Raw genomic sequence first — 27,879 nt, forward strand, 5'->3', positions numbered from 1 at the left:
TGCCCTAGTCCTATTGGCTGCACTATTTCTGATACAAGCCAGGATGCTGTTGGCTTTCTTGGCCACCTGGGCACACTAGTGACTCATGTTCAGGTGTCTGTTGACCGGTTACTTTGGTTGCTTGGTTCCTTTGCACAACAAAATGAAGATGTAATAGTGGCATGGCTTGTCTACCTGTTCTGAATCTAATTCAAGTAGGATGAGTAAGACATGTTGAGAGGAACTGATGGTATAGACACGCCACAGCGGATGTATCCAAGGGTGCTGCGCTGTTATATGCTGTATGTTAGCTTGTATGAAGTCTCTGTTGCTTCCTTTCTGCTACTGTTGTGGTTACCTGCCTTAGCTATGTAAATGCAATTACAAGTGTGTCTGCCACGGGATCTCACTCTTTTGTTTTGCTGCCTGTGTGAACCTCAGAAGTCCCAGCATCTTTAACATCTCACACTGAACATTGAAGAACTGGATGAAAGTAAAAAGCAAAAGCATGGTTATCTTGAGGGCTTTTACTGGTCTAAAGCTTCCAGGCCTGATGCTGCACAGCCAGGGCTGTTTTCTTCTAAACAATCAGCCACATCAGGTGTCTTGGAGTCTCTGTGCTTTGCTTCTTTCTAGTGAATCAGAGGGGCTCTGCATGCCACAGAGCTGAGCTGCACTGGTTGTACCAGTGTGACCGTAAGTGAAAGCAGGCTGAGGTGGGATTAAGATTCATTGATCGTCATTGATGAATCAACATCCATCAGTCCTGGGAACTTGCTTAGAAAGGATGCAATCAGAGCAGCTCTGTAGGGGATCTCCTTGAAGGAGGGGACAAAGGAGTTAGTGTGTAACTGTATGGTAATAAATCATCTGAGAATTTGGGATTTGTACCACAGCATCTGGGCTTTGTCAGACTAGTGCAATTTTGTTCTCTTACTTTTTAAATCTTGCACAGAAAATAAGAATTGTCATATTTAAATAAAGCATGAGGTACTGTCATAAGACATGGCTAATTACTTCCTTTGGGGTATAGTTCTAGGATACCGTCTGTTAAAAATGCTGGTTGCTTGCATGAACAAGAAATAGATTTATATTGTCTCTGCTCCAAAGAACTAAAATTCATCAAATCTAAGTATTTAAATTATTGCATTATTCTATTGTGTGGCTGCCTGCACCACTGAAATAAAGGAACTGCAGCAACATCAGGAACAAACATTTAATAAAAGCATTTGCTCGAACAGCACCATGTTGGGTGTAGTCCACCAGAATAAAAGCAGTTTGGTGCTGTGCTGACTTGTTAAATACATTATAAATGTTTTTGAAAAGAAGCCTGACTGAAGCCAGCCACCTCTGGACAGCCAGCATGTGCCAGCGTTGCCGAGTGAGAGATATCATCCTGTCCTGGGCTGATAGCTTTGGATAATCCTCTAATCCAAGTGGCTGCCTAAATGGTGTAGCCTATTTAGTTTTGCTCAGTCTAGGATGACTTGCTGCTGGAGAGCTCAGGGTGATTTTTTTTTTAATTTTTTTGTAAATGGATTGCAGCTGAATAAATGAATGTAACTCCAGCTGTCTAGAGTCCAGACTGGACTTAGAGATGTCTTATCCTAATGCTGCATTGCTGTTAGAGACAACTCCTGAGCTCTGTTGTTCCCCTGACTTCTGGGATTTTTGCTGAGGCTGTCAAAGAGAAGGTGACTTGAAGGAGGCAGCTTGGTGTTGGTTTTGCTCTGCGGACACTGAAGCTTTTGCTTGTCTTTGTGTCTGGCAGGAGCAGCTCTCCACACATACCTGCCTTGTGCTCCCACTGCCATCGCTGCCTCCTTACAATGGCACCAGACTGCTTCCCATGCTCTGCAGAGACGTGCAGGAGCCAAGAACAATTGAGAAACATTTTCCTTTAGTTGTCTGCATGATGGTAGAGCAAAGCTGTTTTCTTTGCACTCCTGAACTGAAAAAAAAAAGAAAAAAAGGTATGTTGAAAGACAGCTTGGAGAATGCTGTAGAATGGAACATTTCAGCTAAGCAGGCCGTCCAGTTACTGCTTGTGAAACAGCATCACATCGGGATTGTTGGTTTTGCCCTTGTTTTGGGGTGTGTGGAGAAAGGCAGGCACTGGGGCAATGCTTCATGGTCCCAATTTGCTTCCTGGCCTCTGCCTTTCACTGAGAGGACAGAGAGGGGGGTGACGTCCCCAGCACCTGGGTTGGGCTGGTGCGGCAGCGATGCTGGCAGCAGAGCAGAGCTCTGCCCTGGGGAGACTGATGACTGCCCGGAGCCTGCTCTTCCTCTTCTCTGACTTTTTGGGTGGCTACATGATTGTTTAATCCCTTCTGTCATTGGCCAAGGGAAGATACTGCTCCTGCTCACAAGTTAGAATGCTAGAACCCAAAAGATTCGTTGCGCTCAACTCTTTCCCCCTCTTTTCTTGGCTCCGCTCTTTATTATTCAGAGAATGGAGAGAATCCTTCCTCCCCCTTCTCCAAGAATCACAACCATTTTTTGTCTTGTTTGTCTTTTACAGATCAATTTTGTAGCCTGCCAACTGTTCGCTCTTTTGGCTGCATTTTGGTTTCGTATTTACTTGGGTCCCAGCCATGCCAGCTCTGCTGTTCGCCATGCGTTTGCCACCCTCTTTGGAATATACTTTGCTGTCTTCTGCTTTGGGTGGTGAGTATTTATAGTCACCCTGTAGACAGACTATGAGTAAAAATATTTTTAAACTTCCTATCAGCTTTTCTGGGTTACATCTTTTTAGTCTTAAGGCACTTTCTGTGTTATCCTAAAAAAAAAATACCAAAAACCAAACAAAACATACTCCTAACCAGCATAACTATCCCAAACCCTGAAAGTAAAATGAGCCATGAAAGTATTTGTTGGTGAAATATTTAATCTGTGATGTTTGTTCTGGAAGTCAAAGCCACACCAGTCTGCTGTGAAGATACCTCTTTTGGAAGACATATCCATTTTGAATGTGCACTTCAAGCCAGATTGCTCATTCTCTCCATGAGAGAGATTAACAATAATGCCCATAAGTATTAATTTACATTGGATATTCAAGCTATAAAGATGTCATTGTGATAATCTGTGTTTATTGATCCCCTGATATGACATCACATTTATGTCATTTGCATGGAGAAGTATTCCCTCACTCAGAACTGCCAGCCCTTCCAGGTCACCCAGAAATGATCTAAATATTCACTTTGTTGTCTTCAAGGTATTCCATTCATCTTTTTGTCCTGGTGATGATGAACTATGGCATTATGACTATGGCAAGTATTCCCAACATCCACAGGTGAGCTGATGTGACTGCAGGTCTGGAGCTGCCCTTCTGACAGCTTCTCTCCTTTCATGGAGAAGCATGAGGGGTTTTTAGGACCACCTTTTCTTTCATGTTTTTCTTTCCCAATTACCTGCAGGAGCTTTGCTCATTTAGTTACAGAAGCAGCTGTAATCTCAGTTTGTGGCTTTTGCATTGATATATTGCATTTCTCCATGAAATTGCTGGCCTCAGAAGTTGGCTTTTGCAGGCTTAATAATTTATGCCCAACCTCTGGTTTCTTAAACATAATGAAGTCATATTCTCCTTAGTCTTGTGTCCTTGAGGACTGCTTTTGATAATACTTTTTAATGTGTTTTCCCCCTTACTGTTTGGCCTTTAGGCAATTTCCACTTATTCTTGAGTTAGTTCAAATAAGGTTACTGTGGCAGCCTAACTTAGTGATCTGCAAAATTAAATCTTGACTTTGGTACTGGGCTTTGAGCTTATAAAAATAGAATGTACCAGGAATGGCGTTGATTTGAAGCAGAAGTTTATGGCATCATCATGAGAAGTTCTGCACCATGGGATATTTATTTTCCCTGTACAACCATTTGAAAGGAAGAAAGACACCTTAGACTCTCTGTGTTTTGCACCAGCAAGACAGATACTAATCAAGGAAGGTTTTTCCATCCCTTCACAGAATGCAAAGCATGGAAGTCCAGAGGTATTTAATAATTAAAAAAAAAATAGAATCAGACAATGTTTATGATAGAAATACGATTCAGAGACAAGAAGGAAAAGGTGCTAAAAATGTGTCTTACTTGTCCCCTGGTCATTGTCCCTGCCCATCACTTGAAGGAAATGCAGGAGTTACTGACTGTAGATCAGAGGAACCAAGTCCACAGAGGGAATCATCCAATACTTCTGTGTTCCCAGGCAAATGGAGGGAGTGGTAGTGATTAGGCAGAGTTCAGACAAGAAACCCCTCACTCTTACTGTTTAGCCAACTAGTCACAGCAGGAAAACCTGCTGTATACTGTAACACGAATTAAATTAGTTCACATCATGTCAGCCATGGCTGCAAAATAGTCATGTTTAAGTCAATGTGAAATAGCAATCCTGTGTGCTGAAAAACCTGTCAGCTGGGGGGATTGGGTTAGGACTTTTCCACTGTGTCCCACTGGCCATAGCAGTGTGACTGGAAATACATCCACCTTATTCATTTTGGCAAAATAACAGTGTATTCAAGCTGCTTGAGAATAAGCTTGAAAAAAATAAGGGCTGGACCTGTTCATTCAGAGGACCTGCAAGAGCATTGAACCCTTCATAGTGGGGCTCCAAGACTTGGCTTTTTTCCCCAAAAACGCGTGTGGAAGTGAAAAAATGACATAAAGAAACTTCATATTTTAACCTGCATCCTCCTTTCCCTTCTTATTTTCTGCTAGTTTGCTGTCTGGTGAGGCTGTCAGCCTTCAAGACGTATGGATGGACAAACTAATCCAGCATCAGAAATGCCCCCAGCTGCAGCAGCAGTTCGGTGGATCTCTCCCTGCTTGCCCCCATTTCAGTCGAGGTGCTTTACACAAAATACTGAGGCTTATTTTAGATGCTTCATCCCAGCTGTCACCGTTAGATGTCTGAGCTGGGTGCCATGCCTTTGGAGGGATGCTTACTGTTCTCTGTCAATGAGAGGGAACCCAAGGACCTTGCTGAGGCTGGAGTGGATGCCTGAGCCAGATAAAATAAGATAAATTCTGCTCTGAATCTCCTGAAGAAGCTGTCGTGTCCCCTCAGTCTGCCTTTCATCTAGCTGTTTGCTGTGGGCCACATGACCTGCAGGTTGCCTTGCCATCCATCACTGTCATTCACACTGCAGTTTATTAGTCCTTGGGGAGGAAAAACTCATTTCTTTCAAAGCCAGCCACGATTTTAGAAAGGCCTGGCTCATTTTCAGTCGTCTGATTTGATTGTCTTGTTTGATTTCACCTTTAGATCCCCACCGTGGGGATCTGGGGGGGATCTTGCTTGGCAGCGGGTGCTGCCAGCCTGCCAGAGCTCCTGTGGCTCAGCTCTGCTGGGTGTGCAAGTTGTGCAGGATGTGCAGTGTAATTCCTCTGTAGGTCTTTGCATCCTTTTCTTCATGTGATCATCTTCTGATGCAGGGGACACCAATAAACCTGGTCCTGGCCTGTCCATGTGATGCAAGCCTTTCATTCTGGTGCCTCAGCTCTCTATTGCACTCTGTCTAATTTGCCTCGTTTGTCAGTCTTGTCTCCAGATACCCATCTGCTTCTTCCCTCCCTTCTATCCTCTTCCTTTCTCAGGTAAACACAGGGAAAAGTTAATTGTAGAAAAGGCTGCATCTGCCCCACCTAGATACTGCAGTGCCTCCAGTCCTCAGAGGAGTCAGTTCTTAAGATGGAAAGAGTCATGCTGCTGTCCTGCCTAGTCATTTTGTGATCATCTTGAAAAAGAGAGAGTGAATGTCCAGAGAAGAGCAATGAAGCTGGTGAAGAGTCTGGGGAGCATGGCTTAGGAGGAGCAGCTGAGGGAACTGCGATTGCTTAGCCTGGAGAAGAGGAGCCTGAGGGGAGACCTCATTGCTCTCAACAGCTATCTGAAAGGAGCTTGTAGAGAGGTGGGGGTTGGTCTCTTCTTCCAGGTAACCAGCGATAGGACAAGAGGAATTTGGCTCAAGTAGTGATAGGGGAGGTTTAGATTGGGTGTTAGGAAGAATTTCTTTACTGGAAGAATGGTGAGACATTGGCCCAGGCTGCCCAGGGAGGTGGTGGAGTCACCATCCCTGGAGGGTTTCAAAAAACATGTGGATGTGGCACTTCAGGCATGGGTTAGCGGTCATGGTTGTGTTGGGTGATGTTTGGACTTGATGATCTTAGAGGTCTTTTCCAACCTTAATGATTCTATGCATCAGGCTCCACTTAAGGAAGGCTTCTTCTGAAAAGAGTTGTCTTTTAGCACTGTAGAGCTGAAAAGGTTAGGCCGTGTGGCATTATCTGCCAGAAGAGGGAATATAGCTTAAACTTGAAATATTTTAGTTTCTGGTAGGTCTGAGGAAGAGTTGTACAAGTAAATGACATTTCCAGATAAAACAGGCCGTGGGGAACTTCAGCAACACACATACATTATCATCTGGTTTTAAATTCTTGAGTCAGGCATTTCAAAATAATATGTGAGTGTGGGATCTCTGAAATTGAAAGCACGACTTGAAGAGATCCTACTTCTTTTCTTTTTTCCCACCCCCAGTGTGAGGAGACACCTCTGTAATATTTCAGCTGGGTACACAAAACTGTCAGTCCTCTTTGAAAATTTCTGCCAGATCTTGTAGCAGAGCTTCAGACTTGTTAACAACACAATTTGCAAATATCAAACTCCCCTCCTAAACAAGCCCAAACCAAACTTGAGTGATTCTAGTTCTTGCTGGTGCTTGTGTTGGTAACTGTGTGTTCTGTATGTTGTGTTTTTAGGTACTCCTTTGTTGTAGCTATGGGATACCTCACGTTGTGCCACATAAGCCGAATATACATATTTCATTATGGTATCCTCACTACAGATTTTTCCGGGTGAGTGAGTCTGCAAGCTGGGTCCTGTGTCAATTAATTTGAGTTGAATTCAGTACCTTTCAAGAATAATTTTTATGTTTTCTGTTAACCACCTGCAATTTTGTTTCCATTAAGCTTTTTCTAAGACTTTTTCTTTTTTTAGGGAAGGAATAAACATTGTGTGATTTTTGCATTGACTCATGTTTCTGCTGTTTTCTTCCTAGGTGCTATCTTAGTTGGGAAAGTAGAGCTTGGTTAGCTAGACTTCCACCTAGAGCAGCCCAGGGGGATAAGTCTGCACAGCCCATCGATGGAGCTGGGGGAGTGTGTATAACCCTGGGGGTTACAGCATAGACAGGGGGTGAGTGGCTGGGAGAACTGGGAGGCTGGTGGCTGGGTAACGTGGGCAGAGAGATACAATATCAGCTTCTGCTGCCAGTGCTGGTCTTACAGGTTGTCCCACAGGGGCAGGCTGTGGCCACTGTTTAAACAGCAAAACTTTTTACATGCTGTGCATTTCCATGGAACAGTGTTTCTTCTCTATACTGTAGTCTCTGAATTTGCTGAAGAGGTAGAAGAGGCTTTGCAAAAATACAGACATCTAACCCTATATATTTTGTTTATAACAGGAACATATGATTTTGCATGGTTTAAAAAAAATCTGCTAATCTGTATGCCACTTGTTTAATATAATACAGAGTAAAGAGTAAAATTCCTGTAAACTGGCACATTAAGTTGTAGATGCTTCTTCCAAGGCTCTGTCTTCTTCTAGGCATAGAGTAGGAAACCAAATGTTTTTGGTGTCTTTGTCAGTGTGTCTCTGAGTGAGGTGGTAGGTTTAAGCATTTAGTTAAATTGCAGGGAGTGGGGGAAAAGTTCCTTTGAAACTTTGGAGTTTTTGTATTAGAGGAGGGGGCAGAAAAGATAACTCATTTAGAGAAGTTTAGGTCTATGATTTTTTCTGCAGTTCTTTTAATAGACAAAAGTGTGTCCTAAAAGAGCATGACATACCATGGAGCCTATAAATGGGATTGGAATGCTATAGATCTGTGTGTGTATGAGGCACTGAGAAATGCAAGAGAGCATGCTTTTCTGAATAGTGGCTTCAGAAATGCTCTGTGAGGCACAATAGCTGCCTCTCTGAAGACTTTTACTAAAGATTCAGCTCAGACTGGGGGTGGAAGAAGAGGAGTGGTGGTTGTTTGTGAAAGACAGGTAGCAGTTTCTGCTTTCTTGATGAAAATGGAGCTACTTTTATCTAATGATGAGTTTAGGGATAATAATAGTGTTGAAAGAATAATACCTGAACTTACTCTGTCATTTGATTTTTATCCTGATGCTTTAAGATATAAACCAATTCCTAAACTTCAGTCAAACATAAAACTGCGAAGTAGTACACAACTGGAAAACGTAGTATGGATATGAACTACATCTTCATGGTATATTTTGAAAACAAAGATTAAATAAAAGTATTGTGCTGGTATTCATAAAAATTTGCAATCCAAAGGGCAGAAACCCAGGTCAGCCTCATAAAAATCCAGTTTTCCTCGTGTGTGCCCACTGAGGCTTTGTGCACATACCTAAACAGATGTGATGACCTATGGAGACAAAATAGACTCTCTAACCACACTTTTAGCGTGTATTAGCAGCAGCTCAACCTCCCATGTTTGATGATCCCACATCTATTGCATTGGGAAGCATTCAAACAGGCTCCTGGCCAGAAGGATGTCCTTAACATTCTCTCTCAGGGCTTCAGAAAAAAAAACCCCAAGACAGACTCCATGGCACGATGCCCATCTGCCTCCACGCTCCCACTCCTTTGGGCAAATGTGCCTGGGCATATACACGGGGAAGGCAAAACACTGCATTGAAGGGAATCTTGAAGAGTGAGTAAAAAGCCTGTCATCTGCTGACTTTTATTTGAGGTCTCAGTATCCTTTAAGTCTTTCTTGATATCTGACTGCGAAGAGGAGTTTAATCCCCATCAGATTGGCTCATAAACAGTTGTAGTGCCATCAGCTCTCCAATGTCAGTTCCCTAAAGATACAAGCCCAGTGAAATGAGTGTTTTCCAGCGTTGCTGCTGAAAGCTGGCATATCTCACTTGCTCTCTTAACCTCCTTTGTGCACTTAACAGCTTGAGTGCTTAACCCTTCTAATGGCTGCTTGCAAATACATTATTTTGGTTCTTGAGTGATAGCTGCTTGTGCCGTTTGTTTGGAGTCCCCTCATCTTGAGAATGCAGCTTGTAGAATGCAGGCAGGGATGGAAAGAACAAGACAAGTTTTGGGTTGTGTCTTAGTAAACTGGAAAAGAAAAGATTAAACTGTGACTTATCACTTCAAGGTTAAGAAGTAAGGAAACTGGTTCCCTACTGGTCACTAGTTAATTTTTCTAACTCCTGCAAAGGGCAGGTTTGGTCACTGACTCCAGTCACAACTGTACTCAAGCTGCTTGCAGCAATTTCTTGATTTAATTGTTTTTCATGTATTGCATAGTACTTAAGTGGAAATTACTTTTTTTTTTTTAAACTATGTGACAGCTTTTGATGAAAACTAATCCCCGTTTGCCACACGTTAATTTTAATTACTTTTTAAAAAATGTATATATATTTTATCAAAGTTCTTTCATTTATATTATTTCACAGAAATGTGGTGGCATAGTTTAGGAATTCTCTTCTGACTACAGTCTCAAAGAAAACTATTCATTTTTGAAAACTAATTAAGAAATAACTGAATGCTGTGCTTCCCCCCTAATTTAAATCAGTATTTGAGAGAAACATGCATATTTTATTTTGCTTGGCTTGCCACAGCATTTATACATTGTACCTAGGAAAACTAAATCCTAACTCTTTCTCTCTCTTTTTCCCTCTTTTATTTCTTCTTCTTTATGCTAAGAGGATTATGCTGGTAAGTTGCTTGGTTTCTATACAACTTTTTAAAAATTGTAACACTAACATACAATTTGTTTATTTTTCTTTCTGTCTCAGACTCAGACTGAGTATAATACTATTATGGCTTTAGGGAGAAATTAGTTTAAAATAAATAAAGGGATCTTGATTGGGGTTTTTGGAAACCAACAATAGATATGATTTTAATCTAGCAAGCTACATGAGCAAATGCCATAAGCATATAATCATCTGGACAGAATTCAGAGGAGCTCCTCATCCATATGAAGTTATGTCTGCTTTAATCTTTTACTTGATTAAGACCACAGGGCTTTTTGGTTTCCTCTTTGAATTCTTGCAGCATCTGAGTAAAAGTTCCTAGTGTTGCGTGTCATTTGGTCAATGTTAGGGAATGATAGTGCATATGTTGTGTATAGGAGTTTCTTGGTGCCATTCCATACAGAAAAGAAACTCAGCTGGTGAAAGTCACCACACACACTGGCATTGCTTTCACTCTTCTGTTGGTCTTAGAGAGAGCAGAACAGAATTATCAGGGGACTCAAGGAGTTTTCTCCCTGCAGATGTCAAGCCTGTACAGTTTACTTGAGTGTTTTGGTGGACATCACCCTCCAGAAGGAATGGGCATCTTTATGTGTTCTCTCTATCCCAAATGCAGAACAGCAGCAGCAATCCTCAGCAAACTGCTTAGAAAGGGATGATCCTTGAAAGAGCCCCCTTGAAGAACTGTATAAGCAGATACTTCATGAACAAGTGTCACTTCAGGCAGTGATTTTTTGTCAGGTGGTTAGTGTTTTATTGCTGGCTTTTCTCCTCTCAGTGGCATAGGATCAACCACAGCCCCTCCCCTGGACCCCCATGCACCCCCCACCGATTAGCCAGAATTCAAGCAGGCAGTCCCTACTAGAGAGCCCCGCACATCCAGGGCGTCCCAGGACACTTCTCCAGAAGAAAATACCCTTCACTGAAATGCTTTTGTCATGAAGGCATAACTAATGATCTTTAGGAGCTTTCACCAGCAAAACCACATGAAGCAAATTGGAAGTAGCTTTGGAGGCGTGAGTGTGTTCAGTGAAGTATTTTTCCTCTGTGCACTTCAGCACTTCTTCATTTTGCTGCTGAAAGCAGAAGTAGGAGCCCGCTGCCAGTGAAGCCGTTGTGGAGGCTCTGGCTTGGCAGCCTCCTCGGCAGCACAATTAACATCAGAGTGTGACTCTGTGAACTTCTTGTCATGACATAAACGTGAAATAAATGTTTGCTGGTTTGAAGTCTTGTCGGCAATGAGCCTTTTGACTCCACCTCCTCCCTTAGTGAAATCAGGTCAGTGGAAACTATTTCTGGCGAGCGTGTGCCAGACTCCTTCACGGGATTACCTAAGGTCAGGCAGACTCTGCTTGGTGAACGTCTTTTCTTTCATAAGCATCAAAGCTTTCTCGGTGCAGAAGCCAGCCTGTGATGGGGGAAGATCCCTGCAGCAGGCTACAACCAATGATGACATCTTTAGTTCCACTGGCGTGTGCTTCTGAGCAAATTTATTACACTGCACCAAGCCATGTTTAAAAATTACATTAACTGGCATGTTTTTTGGAGGTTTGATTAGGGGGGTAAAACCCTCTACTGAGCACTCTCTGTACACTTCTTTGTGTTTGCCTTGTGTTGTTTTTCAAGGCATCTAGTGCAAGGTCAAGAGAGCTTAGGTGTGGTTTTTTAATTTGTTGAAATTTCCTATTCAGTACTTACTCCCTGGGAAAACGTCTTGATTTTATTTTTTTAAACTGAAGGTTGGCCACTGTGGTTTGTGTGTAGGAGGTAAAATGCAGGTACAACCTGAGATTAAACTCTCAGCTGACATATAAAACATAGGGGGAAGGGGAAAGTCACAACACATGTAAATCAAATTCTGTGTTTCTGGGCTAGTTTGTAACTAGCGCTTGGGAGAAGAGGAGAGGATGCGGAATCACCACTCTGCATGTGGCTGCAAAGCAACTGGAAGGTGTTCAAATAGGATGGAGTTCAAGTCATTTAGGCTTCTTAAATGTGTTTTATTTCATATGCTTTCTTCCTATAGGGGTAGAGCTCCATATTTTATCCATATACGCAAGTATAGCAGCAGTAGACTTTTGTTTTTAAATTCAACCACATCATTTGCCCCAGTCCAATAACCTTCGCATCTCTCAAAATATGGCAGAAAAAAAATCTTATTAGAAGTTTTACAGTTTTGTTAACTCACCTTCCTGTTTGCAGCACTACTGACTTTTTCCAGTAGAATCTAAGGTTTAAAATGTTATCATGTTGGAAACAGTTGACTATATGTGATGTGATAAGCTGTATCTTATGTATTAACTCAGGGTTTTATTGCTGCTTAAAATTTGAGCTTGCCCAAAAGGCTGAATTGAAATGACAATTCAATACTCTGATATTGCCAAGTACCAGTGTATTTAGGAAGTGATGATACTATTTCCCCCCCCCTAAATTAAATGTGTTTTTCTCATCTAATTTTTAATATTGCTTCAAGACTTTCATCCTCATGCGTCGCTCTGCAAATATGGGGGGAAAGATTATTTTTCATTCTGAAGAAGCAAAAGCAGTCTTAGCTTTGCAGCCTCTGTGTGTGTGATGGGGTGAGACTGGTGATTCCCCAGGGAGGAGTAGGACAGCTGTGGGTGTGCAGAAGGTGGGGTCCTCCACACCCCAAAGCGGTACCAGAAGAAGAGAGAGCTCCAGTACTGCTGTGTTTTGTCGTGCTCTGCCCTTTCCTGCAGCAAAGGTTTGGTACCCCAGTGAGATCATTTCAGTGGGGGAACTGCAGACAGGTGAGGGAGGTAGAAAATGTTCCCTGTTCACCTGAAACCTTGCTTACCCTTTCTGTGAAGCATTTAATGGTATCTGATACTGATCTTGTGAAAGATTTAGAGGGTGTCATCCCATTGCCACTGTAGAGCAGGTTTCTACCTTCCCAATTAGGATATAGGAGAGATGTGTATGTTTGTGATACGATGGTGGGAGGAGAGAGAAATGAACATATCTCTGATAAATTTTGTGGGTCTCCCTCCCACCCACAGCGTGAGCACCATCACCTTTGTGCTCCCTTGTCTCTGGAGCTGGGATTTGAGGAAGATTGGCTGTCTTTTCTGATTAAAATGCACAAGAGGCTGGCCTGTTCTGCTGGGTTACAGCCGTCAATGAGGTGATGAACTCCTAATATAGATGAGGAGAACCTCTCTCTTCTCTGTGTTTATAAGTTGTATGACTTTAGTGCAGGCAGCTCTTCTGCTTCCCTTGGTTAATCAGCACACCAGGATTGTTTGCATTTTGGTTCTCTCTGGCTTACAGCAGGAGGCTCAATTTTCTAAGACAAGTGTCTAAATTTAGGCACTTAGAGACATAGAGTTTTGGCTCTGAGCCTGAGGTTTAAAGTTACCTGTTTCAATATTGGCATGAAGTGCTTGCTGTAAAAAAACATGTGCAACAAATTGAACAAAGTTGAAACAAGTGATAGTGTTCACCCATATAGCTAGAAGGTCAAGCGCTAACAAAAATCTCTGTTGATTGCAGTAGAACAGCTGGTGAACTGACAGCCTCTGTCTCTCTTCAGGATAAAAAATAAAATATCTTTTTCATATGCTTAAAGGATTGGGATTTATGTGTCTTTGAAAGCAAAGTTAAATTTTGTCTGAATGGGAAAATCTACTTTGAGAAATGGGATGTTGAGGATAATGATGAAAACAGCTTATAAATAACTTTCCTTGAAAGATGAATTGGAATAAGTAAATATCATTCTTTCACAATATTGTATTTGACTGGAAGGTGAAAAGTTCTTGTTGAATTCACCCATTCCTTAGCTGCAATCAATGGTTTAGGTGACCCAAGGAGACCCTAGGAGAGCTGCCATACAAAGCTTTGTGTTATGCTTGTATTCCAGATTTGTGTATATTTAAGTTTGCTCTGGATTTCGTGTGCAAGCTTTTTAACTGACATTTCAAGTAGAGACTGATGAAATGATAGAAAATGTGTTCAGATTAAGAAATTGCCTGATATTGCGTGCTCTCTGGTTTGGGGTAGAAAATGCAAATTGCCTACATAGAATTAGATGTGGACTCTTTAAAAAGATCAGCTATATTTAGTATTAAAAAAATCAAAAAGACCACTTACAAGGAAAGGATGTCTTTTTCCAGTATTTTTGTGTTTCCCATGCTCAGCAGATTAATTATCTTGAAAATCAGTTTGATTTATCATAGTGGGATAATCAGATTGAAGACAGTTTATATTAGCCATTGGGTTTATATTTGATTGTAACCAGTAGGTCAATGTAGTTGAGGATGATCTCTTGAAAATCTCTGCAGAACATGAATATTCAACTGTTATTTTAGACAGATACTTTTGAATGTAACTTTTGCTTTTGTTTTCTTACCTTGGGAACTTGGTGGGAAAAATACAGTGGTTGAACTAAAAAAAAAAAAAAAGCCTTCAGCTTTTTTTCTTTCATTGAATTCCAGAAAGAAAAAAGACAATATTTAAAATGAATAGCCATATTTGGAGTAATCCTCTTCATCTCTTTAAAAAGTTCCATATACCTGTCAAACTCTGTAAATAGCATGTCCAAAACCTCAGGTTTTAACTTCCATGTTGAAGACATCATTTGTATTCAAGCAGAAACTTCTGTATGGCTTATGTTGATAATTTATCACCAAATCAAGAAACAATCCATTGTCTTAATCCTCAGCAGAGACAAATCTTTTATGTGGAATTGGTTTTACATACAGTCATCACAATTAATTCTTTTAAAATAATGATGTATCCTCATCAACCATTGCAACCCCCTGGCTATTGCAGATTTGAAGGTCTCCTAGATAGCATGAGATCTGGGCACCCTGTGCTGGTGTCACCTGTGGCAGAGAGATGGGCAGATGCTCATCCCTCACTTTGCCTGCCATGGGTCCATCCAGATTTCAGATGTTCAGCACTGTGGTTTGTGTTTAGGGCTCCACAGCCCTTAGAAGCTGTGTGTGGATGACTGTTAGCCCTGGAGCCTCTGCCTGTGAGGGAGTGGTTAGTCATCCCTGTGGTTTTCCACCCATCTCTCTTCTTTGTGTACCTCTGAATGCTCCTGGCTGCGTCCTTTGCCCTCATGGAGATCAGCTCCTGATGCTACCAAGCTGAATTTTGCCTAAGAAGCTCAGTAAAGCTGGATATGGGAGGTGAAAGCAGCCCTGTTGAACGTGGTGGCTATTCCTATGCTGCTTGTTTGGTCAGCCCCAAAGCTGCTGGGTGGTTGGTTGTAGCCTGTAAGCATGGCTCAGGTACAGCTAGCTCATGTTTTTTGGAGGCTCCAGAGCCCACATGCCCAGACTCCCAGCTGGATGTTGCATCTTGGACAGGCTGTCCACAAGGCAGTTGCATGGCCAAGAAGCAAGTGGGAAGCTATTGTGCTGACAGCTATTCTGATATTTGCATACAGTCCTAACTGATAGGGCTATTTATGTGGGGAAATAGGCATGTGTACCTGCAGATTTGAGAATTTCAGGGGACTGAGGAGACAAACAACAGGAGAGTAACAGTAAGAAGAGCCAGAGTTATGTTGCATCAGCATTGCTGTATTGTGGCATTGCATCATATGGGGCTTGAGTTTGGTCTTAGCCTCAAAGGAAGGCCAGTGGACTGCAGACATTGGTATTTCCTACTGGTGTGTTTTCTTCTGAATTAGAACTCACACTGCTGCAGGATGGGGAGGCATGAAATAAGGCATTGTGTGCACTTAGCAATTAAAAATTCCAGTGCAAGTTACTGCGGGCTTGTTTTGAACCCGGGCAATTGTCTGTGCCCGAGTTCCTCCTTCAGTTTTAATTGGATGTTTTCCACTCGCTGCTGATAGAGACACTTGGTGCCTTTTAAAGGGATAGAGCAAGTTGGGAATACTTTTCATTCTGAGGCATGTAACTGTTGTTTCTGTCTTTGTTGCAGTCCGCTGATGATCATTACACAGAAGATCACCACACTGGCGTGCCAGTTACATGACGGTGAGAGGTGGAACCCCCTCCCATGTCCTGGAGACAGCCTTCAGGCCACTGCCTTCTGTGGCGGGCTTGCAGAGAGGATGAGTGTAGTTGACTCAGTTGCTCCAAACGAGGGAGAAAAATGCTTTGTGGAGGAAAGGACGAAACTTCCATTTTCGATGAGTTCTCCAGGATTGAATTATCTTTGTAGTAACAAAGACAACTGTTCTCCCCTTTGGGTGGTCTCTGCTTCCTCGGGGCCCAGTTTGGATTTTAGCTAGTACTGGTATCTACTGATTAGATGCTGCAGTGCATCTCCGTTAAGCTCTCTGAAGCTGTTCTTGATTGTCAGAAATCAAGAGTTTGATATATAGATTCAGCCTTTAATGTTATTGTAAAAAAATATGCTCTCACTGATATATTCAGTCATAATATACTCCATGAGCTGTGGGAGATGGAATTCAGTAGCCTTTTTCCAGTGCAGGGAGAAGCACAGTTGTAAGCAAAATAACATTGTCTTCAGTCTTGTGCTGCACTGTGACAAAGAGCACTATTATTTCCTGGTAAAAGGCCTGTGTCTAGCACAGTGCAAAGGCTAGAAATCTCAGTTGTCATCAGTGCTGCTATTGCTCCTGTCTACTGATGTTGCAGTGTGAATTTCTGAGTCTGAGGCCCAATGCATTAGAAGCTGTGGGAGACTAAGTAGCCTGCTATAGAGTTATGATCGAGGTGATGGCCACACCACAGACTGCAGGGGCTGTTTGCAAGCCAGGCTTACACAAGTGGATCTAATGCTTTTAGCTGGCTGTAAGGGGTGCAGCTTGAAGCTTGGCTAACTGACCTTATCGTTGACACACGTGTCACTGGGGCTTCTCTGTTTCTGTTACTTCAGCTGGCCAGCTCATGTATCACTGCCTACCACAGTGATGTGCAGCCTTATGCACACCTAGAATACTGAACAGACAGAAAGGAAAAGATAGCAGCAGAGGCAGGAGCATTTTAAGCAACCAGAAATCCTACAGCTTTCTGTAGGAAAGACATTACTTTGTGAACATCCATGTATGGAGCAGTTGATCCAATGGAGGCAGTTTGCATTTCAAGCACCAGTGACAAATTTCTATTTGTAAAAATTTAACTTGGCTTCCCAGAAATGGAAACAGACAAACAAAATGCCCAACCCTTTAAGTGGTTAAGTGCATAATTGTTTCCCTGGAACTCACGCCTTCCCAGTATTTACAAAATGAAATAGCTGAGAGAGAATGGAAATGAGCAGCTTATCAGCAGTCTTTTTAGGAAGTGGGTCTTGTGTGTGTGAGTTGGTAATTATGGCCAGTATGTTTAGCACAGTAGTGCTAATTGATGCCAAGCCCCTGATCTTGTGATGCTATCTATGCATACTCAGCATCAAGTGCTGTGACTCATCCCATGGTGAGTTGTTCTGTTGAAGCCAGTGGGATTCTCCTCACTGTATGTGCAGCTAAAGCTTCAGAGAGAAGGTTTTAACACGTCTGCTATGAGCAACATGTGTTTATGCACTGGGCATCATGCAAGAGTTTTCCATAGTTTTCCTGGGACAGTGAGTCTGTGCTCTACCTCTGGCCCCAAAGGTCTTGTTCACTCAACAGGAGGTCACCCTTCCAGTATGGACCTTGCACAATTCCAGATTATTGTTGATGTGTGTGTTTAGACTTTCTTCAGCAGCAGGCAGCCAGGCTGCTCGTTCACACCAGCAGAGCTTCTGTTCCCTGAGAGCCCGTTTCTCTTCCACTGCCCACTCCTCCTGCTGTGAAATGCTCCATTTCTCACCAAGGAGCCAGCAGGAGGCTTGTGCTTGAATGGGCCAGTGGCTTCTGGGAACAGAGTTTGTTCCAGCCCAGGACTGTTAGTAGAGGCTGCTGGGGGTCACTGCCCGTGGGTGGCATTGAGAGTTGTGTTGGGGGGGGGGGAAATACTATGGCTGCTCTTCCTGAAAGCATAGCAAGGGTGAGAAGAGGGGAGTGAAGCAAGGGACTGAGTAAAGAGGTAGGGTAGGATATGAATTTTTATATTTGACCTAAAAGTTAGGAATTGAGCTGTATTACAACTGCCTGTGACAAAGAAATCTTGAAGCTTATGGGAAGTTATCTGTGGGATACAAACGTAAGGCTTTGAGGATAACTTTCACTGTTTGGCTTTCAGAAAGATCTCATGGGGCTTTTCTTTCTTTCTAGGAATAGGGCGACAAGCTGAGGAACTCACTGCTGAGCAAAATCGGCTTGCTGTAAAGTAAGAATCTATTTTTAAGAATTTCATCTGCAGAACTTCAAGGCTTGGATTTGGCATTGGGTTTGTTTTGTCATTTGCAATGTCAGGACCAACTTAGTGGCCTGACCATGCAAATGTTCCCTGCTTCTTCCCAGTCCATGATAAGCCAAAAGTCCTACCTGATTTTTCTCTTTGCTGGAGTACTTTTGGTTTTGTATTGTTTGTGTCAGGGCCCTCCTTACACAAACATAGCTTCTCTGCTCTATTCTTTACTTCATCAGTACACGACTTTAGCCTTTTTCACCCTGTGCTGGTCAGAAAAGCACTGAAGTATTTGGGTACATCTCATTGTCTTAAATATATAACCCCCATGCAACAAAACTAGTCTTCACTGAATCTACTCTTTTATATTTAGGCTGAGATTATACTATTTGGAATTCTTGGCTGTTGTCTTCATCCTGCCTGTGATATGTTATTTTTCCAAGTAGAATGTTCCTTCTCTGGCAGCAAACGATTGCATAGTAAAAATCCTTGTTGGTTTGACTCTGACAATTCAAGTACTGCTTTTCTTTGCCATAATTTTTGGGCACTGAAATTTTTTTTTTTCCTTTCTCCCCCCGTAATGTTAATACTTCTAGTCCTTCAGGTTATGTGACTCATCTCATTTTTCAGAGGGAGATAACATGTTAATGATGTGTTCGAGCACCTTTTTTTTTCTATTTAGAAAAATTAGTGTTACAGAATTAGTCTTAGAACTATAACTACATTTCATCATGAAGTGTTTTTTTAAGGACCAAGGAAATTATTTCCTTCATTTCCAACAGTAAAGATTCAGCCATCAGAAAATCTGCCCATGAGCTTCTGAAAGTAAGAAGGGAGTAACTTCTTGAAAAGCAAAAAATCCTGTAGGGAGACTTGTATAACTTTTGCTGTGACACAGCTTTATTTCTATTTTTAAATCTCACGGCATAATGTTTAACTGCACTGGGCCCTTGTGACCATATGATTAATTCTAGTCAAATTCTCACCAAACAGACTTTTTTTTTTTTTTGCTTGTATTATGAGATGAGCTCATAATAGAAATGTACATGCCAATAGCTCAAGTGTCGGTGGCAGACAAGTCATAACTGAAGAGTTTTAAATCCCTTTTGGTAATACAGCCTTTTGTCTTCGCCCCTGTTCTTGGTCTGTTTTTGTTTCTCACTCATCCTCTGTACATTCCTTCGTGCATTGCTCATGTCTCCCCACCCACCCACGTGCAGAACCTAAGCTGAAACTAATGACTTTATGTTTAATTGTACTGTAGAGTTCAGAAGCCCAAATAATGGGCTCAGTTTTGCAGAACAGAAAGATGAGCCTTACCCCAAATTGTTTGCTGCATCTTTCTGTGAAACGCTGTCACCAGAGAGCACATCATTCAGGCACGAAGATGTACAATAACCAGCAGGGTGAATGCAGAAAATCCTGGCTAAGCTAACTGTTTATTCAAACTAATTCTGCTTCAGAATAAAAGTAGGCAACAGCAAATATTTAACTGTTGCTTAGTTTTTCTGTTAGAAATTTATGTCTTGGTCTAGAAATTTATGTCGTGGTTGGAAAGACTTTTAAGAGGGTTTTGATTTATGCGTGTCCATCTGTCCTGAACAGGAAAAGTCCTGAAACACTGTGTCCTAGTTTCTGTCCTCATCTGGGCACTCCTCCTTTACTTGGATGGTGACTGTTAGCACATTTGTGGAGAGCACTGTGTGTTTCAGGGCAGAATTTAGATGTTGGTGGTTTCTGCTGCATAAATAAAGCAATCCCAACAGTTTACAAATTACACTAGCAGGGAGAGGCCTGGGCATCTTTCTTTTCCATCCTGCTGGTCTGTGGTAAGGACAGCGGGTCTTACTCATTTGACATCTAATATAAACCCAGCCCAAGGAACTTGCGGGATATACAAAATGGAAATAACTAACACAATGGACTCATCTTTGACTTTCATCCTCAGCTATCTTTTGATAGATGTTTTTTTCCCCTTAGTTCTTTTTCCTATTCGTGATGCAATACAGGCAATTGCTTCCTTTATTTGCACAGCAGGACAGAGTGCCTATTCATTCTCTTCCTCTGCGTCTCACATCACACTTCCCATTTTTCAAAAGGCTGAACTGAAGGGTGGGTGAGAGCTCCTCTCAGGCCTGAGTGCCCTGGTCTGACATGCTCCCTGCCCTGTGGTTTGCATGCCAAGGCAAGGTACAGCATTACCCAGGTTGGTGAGACCACTGCTGCCCAGCTTGTGGTCTGCCAGCTGTTACTGGTCCCTGATGTACTGCCCAGATGTCCACAACCAGTTACCAGCTTCTCTCTCCTGGCACTGCTGGCCTGCTCAAAATGCACAAGTATATTTGTTTGAGAGTGAGTGTTTAAATTTGTGACTGTTTTTTACTAAAATGTTCCTGGTGATAGGATTAGAACTTTTCAAGCAGAACGTGGAAGCGCTTCCACGTTACCCTTGCTCTGACTGCCATCTGCCAGACATCACTGGGATATAAGAGAAGCTGTGCCTCATCTCCAAAAAAGACTTAGTGAGCTTTCAGCTTGGGGGAGAGTCACAGGAGGGGTGGGGGCTGAGGCAGACAGTGCCACAAAAAGCATTTGTGAAAGTCTTTCCCATGTTTTACCTTGTGGGGTTTTTTTTGTGTTTTGTTTTGTTTTTTCCTGTTCTGTCACGTGTGGCTGTTTTCTATAGGACAAGACCTTCTTTACTGGAGTATTTAAGCTATCTCCTCAATTTTATGAGCATCATAGCTGGGCCTTGCAGCAATTACAAGGACTATATAGCCTTCATTGAAGGGAGGCATGTGCACCTGAAACTGTTAGAAGTGAACTGGAAGCAGAAGGGTTATGACAGACTTCCTGATCCTTCTCCAACTGTAAGTTTTTAAATGACAAAGGTTTACTGCAAAGGGCAGAACTTTACAGCTTTGTACATGATTCTCATAATTAAAAATGAAGAAGAAAACCCATTTTTGGATTGTCTTCCCAGTAAATGCTACAGTGTATGTTTTTGGTGAAGTGGCTGCTGTTTTTGTCACAGGGGCAGGGGTGAGGGGGCTGGTGTCTTCCTCTTGAATTCCCCAAATGCATTTGGCTTGCAAAGTGGGTCACTGGGTATTTACTGCGTGTCCTGTCTGCAGGTTCTGACAATGACAAGCTGCAATTCAGCTGCAAACAGAAGAGGAAATATCAAAATTTAAAAACAGTCAAATGTCACCCATAGTGCAGGAGATGTTAGAAGTACACGAATCATGACTAATTAGAAACTGCAGTTTGAGTTTTAGTTTTGCTTTGCAAAAGAATCTCACGATTCAAGATGACTTGAAGGTCATTTTCCACGTACAATTAACACTAATATTACTTTATATTTTTTAATTTTATGTAAGATCTTATAAAATTACCTTCTTTTAAGGCAGAATAATGTAGCACGAAATTGAGTATGTGCCTGTAGATACCTGATTCCTCTTGTACAAAGGTGTATTTGTACTGACTTCAGTGGCAATGTTACTTTGACTTACAGTAGTTCTGACTGAGGTCAGAATGAGGCCCACATTGTGCTGGATGCAAGTCAGCAGAGAATATTAATATTTCCATTGTAACCATTTAAACATAATTGCACATTGATTTATTCCTGAATATGAAGAAGATATAAAAAGAGTACTCGGGATCAAAAAATGTGTTGCTGTTTCAATAGTATATTGCACTTTTATTAGTCTTTTGAGAACAGAAGTTGATTTTCACAAGGTACCCAAGTGTCAGATTTACCTTTTTGATTATGAGTGCATGTTGTGGTTTAACCCCAGCCAGCAGCTAAGCACCATGCAGACACTCAGTCCTCCCTCCTGGTGGGGTAGTGAGGAGAATTGAAAACAAGTAAAACTCATGGGTTGAGATAAGAACAGTTTCAATAATGTAAATAAAATTAAAATATAATCATAATTATAACTGTAATGAAAAAAGAAAGCAAACAAAAGAAAGTGAAATAAAACCCAAAAATACAAGTGATGCATGATGCTCACCACTTGCTGACTGATGCTCAGCCAGTCCCTGAGCAGCAATCTGCCTTTCCAGCTAACTCCCCCCAGTTTATATGCTGGGCATGACATCACATGGTATGGAATATCCCTTTGGTCAGTTAGAAGCAGCTGTCCTGGCTGTGTCCCTTCCCAGCTTCTTGTGCCCCTCCAGCCTTCTTGCTGGCAGGGCATGAGAAGCTGAAAAATCCTTGACTTAGTGTAAACACTGCTTAGCAACAACTAAAAACATCAGTGTGTTATCACCACTATTCTTGCTCTAAATCCAAAACACAGCACTGTACTGGTTACTAGGAAGGAAACCAGGATATAGTTTCAAGGAGAGTTTACTCCTGATGCATATTTGAACTTGAGCTTCTAACTACTGGCATGATTGTCAATAATATCAGAGTATAGCAAGCTAGAGAGCAGTAATAGAAAACAGAGTGGTGTAACAGATACCCTATATCAGGGGAAGGTATGCATCCTGTATAAGATTGCTTTTTGGTCAAGTGATTTTTAGGAAAACCTCCAGATGGCAGCTGGGCAATAAGACCTACTATTGTACTGAATACCAATGGTTTTGGCTTCCAGAAGGAATCCAGTCCTTAGTTCCAGGAGATGACAGTCCATATAGGGAAGATTTCTCCTTTATATTGTGGGGTTTTGGTTTTTGTTGTTGCCTTCCTCATTAAAATGAGGTAGGAGTCTCTTGTGAAGTTCATCACCAGTTTTGACTTCTAATTGCCCTTTGTACCTATAGGTAATAGATAATTCAGTAAAACAAATGACACCAAATCTTTGACTGTGGCCTTTTCTTTGTTACCTCTTCTAAATTCATTATTATCAACTTTGTCACTGCTAACCTTATCGATTCTTGAAGTGCTTTTTTATGTCATGAGTACTCTGGGATTTTTTATTTCATCTTAAGCAAACATTTCTAATGAATGTTTCATTGTTGTTTGTTCTTTTTAGGGAGCAGTGATGTACAAACTGTGTATCACACTAGTATCTCTCATTTTATTCTTGACACTTACCAAGAACTTTCCTATGGCATATATTATTGATAATGAATTTCTTGATAAAACACCCTTCTTGTCAAGACTTGGTTACCTGTATGTTGTAACACAGGCAGCAAAACCAAAGTATTACTTTGCATGGACATTAGGTAAGTCTGGCTACACTGCTTATTTTCGTAGGTAACAAATAAGCTCATAAATGGGAAGAGGGAGGGCTGAAACATTGGGGGTGGGGGGACTAAATTAATCCCTAAGCCTGTAGTACTTGTGGGTGATGTACAAATGTTCCTGTAGACAGTGAACCCCACTGAAGTGGGGAGATGTCAAAAATTTTGAAAAAACATGCATAAAATCTCTTCTAGCTTGTCTGAGGTTCCAAGTCTACTTTTCAGCTTCTTGCCACTAAAGGCTATGTAACAGTCACCTCTTACTTAAAGCTTTGTACCAAAATAATTTTTACAGGAATTCTTAGAGAAAAAAAAAAAAGTTTGCCTCCTCTAAACCTTAGTTTTTAGGCTTTATTCATAATTTGCTACTTTTATCAGTGGGATTGGGAGGTTAAAATTGGTCAAGCTGGCTCAGACTTTACATTACAGTGCAAACAAACCTCTCTCTTCCTTTAGGGGCATCTTTAGCACATGCATCTGAAAGCTGTGGTGCTTATTGGGGGCTGAAGTTAAGCTTTGCCTCTGAGGCAGTGTGTGATCTCAAAACTTAGCTTTCAGTTGTCAAGAGAAGGGATTGGAGAACCATGGGGGGACTGTGGGGAATGAAGGAAGTGATGGGAAGGACCCAAGAATATCCACAAGAGAGAAGAGAAGAGAAGAGAAGAACAGAGAGAAGAGAAGAGAAGAACAGAGAGAAGAGAAGAGAAGAACAGAGAGAAGAGAAGAGAAGAACAGAGAGAAGAGAAGAGAAGAACAGAGAGAAGAGAAGAGAGAGGGTTCATTATGGAGACAAGCAAATTTATTTTATTTGGAGCCATCTAGACTGGTGGTCAAAATCATCTTTTTGTATTTTACCTTCTTCCTTTTAGAAGCCACCTTCTCCCATCTGTGTAAGGAGTCAAATCCTTCTAGACCAGGCTGGAAATTGGGAGAATGAATTTTTTGTAGTATTGCAAAACTTTGTGGGAAGGGGAGATCATGAGAACCCAGCTAACAATGCATACACATGAAACTGAGAAGAGTGTCATTGAGATGGGATGGAGAGGGCCAGGGATACTCACTGAGAGGCTGTGATTAAACTGCTGGGAGTAAAAGTGACAGATCGAGGGAGGGCAGCCAGGACTGGCATGTGTGGGATGAGAACAGCTTTGGGATAAAGCACTGCTTGCTCAGAAGCTTATTTTTGTGGGATCCAGTGTTAAATTGTTGCCTCCATTTTTTCTTTTTTTTTTCTTTCTGGCATTGTAATTAACTAAAAGTCCATTATTAAAGAGATAAACTGAACTTGGATATGTGGCATGACTAAGGCTGTAGAAATACCTTAGAAGTGAGGGGTTTGGGCAAAGCATGCATTGCATACTGGCGGGCAAGGCTGCTGTCCTCACATCACAAATCCAGGCAGCAGAACAGCAGGCCCTTTATCCCTTCCCAGTTTATCTCCCCGTGGCATGGCCCAGGGCACTACAGAAGTCCCTGCTGAAATGGCCCCAAGGAGCGCTTCCTGTCCTGGGAAAAGGACAGTGACAATATTGTGGGAGTGTTCTGCTGCTCAGTTCCTCCAGATCCATGGAAAAATGGAAAATTCATCCTCTTGCTGCATTAGCACTGGCCATGGGAACGTGGCTCCAAACCCAGCTCAGAGCTGTCGATGGCAGCAGTTTGGGTGTGAGGGTGTGAGCGCCTGCGTCTGAGGAGCTGTGGAGGCGATGTGCTGGGGCTGGTCCAGGGGGACCTCCCCTGGGCTCTGCTGAGGCTGGGGACAAGTTCAGGGGTGGACAACTCCCACTGCTCTGCGCTCCACACCTTCCTCTGCAGGCAGCTGCTCGGGAACTGAGAGGCTGACAGGTCTCCTCTGTTGTTATATCCCTGAATTTCTGTTTTCTTGCTTTTGGCAAAGAAACACTGAGTGTTCCCTGCACCCTTGGAGCAGCAAGGAGGAGAAAATCCAGGAGTCCCCTTGCTCTGGGGGGACAGTTACTGTGCAGCTCCAGTCCCTGCGATTGGGCAGGGTCCTATGGGCCTCACAGCTTGTTACTGGTCTCATAACAAGACACTGGCAGGCCATAAGGTAAATAAGATTTCAGACAAAGTCACTGTTTTGGTTTTGTTTTTAACAGAGAAAGAATTAAAAACTCAGAGACCTTTCTCTCCATCAGTAAAATCTAGAGCATTTAGTAAAGTGGGAAATAAAATGGAAAGTTTCAGGTTAGAGAAGGTTACTCCTTTATTTATTCATTTATTGTCACTTTTCTAGCTTTTAATTATGTTTTCTCCCTAGTTTTGTGCTTTAGGGTTCGTCCATGAGCTTATGCTTGTATTTGGAGCACTTGCAAAGCAAAATCCATTTTCATTCTTGGGAAAGAAGTGCTGACCTTTTTACAGCATAACTTCATGAGGCTTATATTTTGTAAATTATCTAGAAGGAAAAGCCAACCTGTATTTTTGCTTTCCTTTTTCTTCCAGTAATCCTTGGTGTTGACTGCACCTAGTGATCCAGAGGTAGCAAGTCCCTCTTGTTTTCTTAGTCAAGGGCTTAAAAGCAGGATCTTGAGACTCAGGGATGAGATGACTCCCAGGCAAGGCTGAGATGGAGGCAGCTGATCAGAGCCCTGGGAAAGAGCAAGAGTGCAGCATGTCAAATGCCAGCCGTTATCCAAGCTTTTATTTGCACTTAGAGTAGTTGAGTCTGTAACTGAAGTTATGTGATAGTTGATTTGTGGAGATGGTGAGGTACTTAGGGAGGCACTGAGCAACAGGATTAGCAAAAGGCTTTGTCTGTGGAAGTATGAATTAAAGCCTTAATTAAAACCACCATGTTGGAACTCTAAATAGGAATGGTAAACATGTCTTTGAGACACAAGTTTTCTGAATTCTGGAAATGCTGTGAAATCCAGGTACCTTTTTGGGGAAAATGCTAATTCATTTTACATCAACTCTTGTGTACCTATCATGGATAATAAAGGCAAAATAATGGGAAAAGTAATTTCTATCCATTGTTGTTTTATTTTTCATTTCTTCTGCCCAAGATGTTGCTAGTTCCTCTTGAGGAAATTACTCAGGTTGCCTTACAGCAATGCCCCTTTGCCAAGAGGAAGCTTCTCTTTGAAAGAGAGGATGCTAATTACGGCAAAACTGGCATGAATGTGTATTTGGTGCCATACTGACTTGTAAGAATCATGTCTCCTTCAGCAGTCTGATTCACCCTCTTCTGCTTTGACGTTGCAGCAGATGCAGTCAACAATGCAGCTGGCTATGGATTCAGTGGAGTTGATGAGAGAGGCACTTTCCGCTGGGACCTGTTGTCCAATTTAAATATCTGGAATATTGAGGTGAGTTAAAGGAGTGGCTATGTTGGCATAATTATAGAGAAATGGGCATGACAACAGGGAGGAGCTTTGCTGGAAGGAAGGTAAGTCCATATCACCAGACTTGCCCCTCTTTAACATGGAGAGGTTTTGTGTTTTATCTGCTGGGCAGATAGAAAGCATCTGTCACACAGCCTTCGTCACGATCCACGTTCAGGTTGCATTTCTAAATAGTTTATAGAGAGCTAATAAATGATTAATCAGATGTTTAATAAATGAGCAGTCAATTACTGTAGATTGTAGCTGAGTTCAGCGGGTCAATCAATTGCTCGCAGCTATGATTCTCCACCATCTGTGGTGTTTTCTGTTTATTTACTTCTAACAGTCCTCCACTTTTGTAACCCAGTGGAGATGGGTGGTGGTAGTGAAAGAAGCTGCCACGACACTTGGAAGGGCTGGGTCCCTGCACGTGCCTGGAGTGCTTCTTGTAAATGGAGGGAAGCAAGGGTTGGAGAGATAACAGGTACAAACTGAGCAACCTGAATGGGACCTGCCAGGGCCACATAGAGCTTAGATGGCTGTTGATCTAAAGCTCCATCCAGCAAACCACACCAATTCTCAAAACATCTGTCACACGTTTCTTGTGACTTCAAGTGTACTTTTAATATCCATTAGTCTTTTGTAAGCTATTTATGCTTGTTTCTCGAATGCAAAAGATGGCAAATATAATTTGTTTGCCCCAAAGGATATTTTCTGAATGCCAGTGGGATGTGAAAGTGTTGACATGACTGAAACTGCTTTCTAAAGGCTTCTTTTCTTTAGAAACAGGAGGAGCTTCCCCCTGTAATTCTCTAGTTATGATTTTAAAAGGAAAAGCAGATGAAAACATGTTGACTGCTTTACTATCGAATGATCTGTGACTAAGTGAATGTGCTGTAATAGCTCTTCTCAAAAATGAGAGCCCCTGTAATTCTTCATTGAAAGATGCCAAAGCTGGAAGTATAATTATACATTCCGTCTTTCTCAACGTCCTTTCTCTGTCTTTTTTTTTCTTTTACCTTAATTAATCCTCAGTGTACGTGTCTCCTTGAGTGGTACAGAATGCACAGCCCAGAAATGCTTTATACTCCTTGATGGTGGCAACACACCAGGTATCACTCTGAGATCTTGAATCAATATCTGATTCAGTTTGGGGGCAGGAGGTCATTCCTGCCTTGATGGGCTGAGGCAGTTCCTGCTTGAAGGAGGCAGGTGAAGTGAAGGCAATGCCCTTTAGTCAAGCCAGATTAAGGAGATGGGAGCCTTTGCTCCTCTCTACCCACTGAACTGTAAGGCACCTCAAAACCTTTTATCCTTTACTGGTCATATGGGCAATAGAGATCAGGATGGAGAAATTA

General features: G+C 42.1%; 1 protein-coding gene across 1 annotated transcript in view; it reads left to right on the top strand.

Moving 5' to 3' along the window:
* Positions 1-2,503: 2,503 nt before the first annotated feature.
* Positions 2,504-27,879, top strand: part of MBOAT1 (membrane bound O-acyltransferase domain containing 1) — a gene marked incomplete at its 5' end in the record, with an annotated part of 31,585 nt that continues 6,209 nt past the window's right edge. Inside the window, 8 exons of the mRNA XM_008937539.1 lie at positions 2,504-2,649; positions 3,197-3,274; positions 6,727-6,822; positions 15,667-15,722; positions 17,909-17,963; positions 20,671-20,854; positions 22,967-23,159; positions 26,403-26,506. Of these exons, the coding sequence (XP_008935787.1) occupies positions 2,504-2,649; positions 3,197-3,274; positions 6,727-6,822; positions 15,667-15,722; positions 17,909-17,963; positions 20,671-20,854; positions 22,967-23,159; positions 26,403-26,506 (912 nt within the window). The remainder of the gene's footprint in view (positions 2,650-3,196; positions 3,275-6,726; positions 6,823-15,666; positions 15,723-17,908; positions 17,964-20,670; positions 20,855-22,966; positions 23,160-26,402; positions 26,507-27,879) is intronic.

Source organism: Merops nubicus, unplaced genomic scaffold (assembly GCF_000691845.1).
Source record: "Merops nubicus isolate BGI_N331 unplaced genomic scaffold, ASM69184v1 scaffold20713, whole genome shotgun sequence".
Lineage (NCBI taxonomy): Eukaryota > Metazoa > Chordata > Aves > Coraciiformes > Meropidae > Merops > Merops nubicus.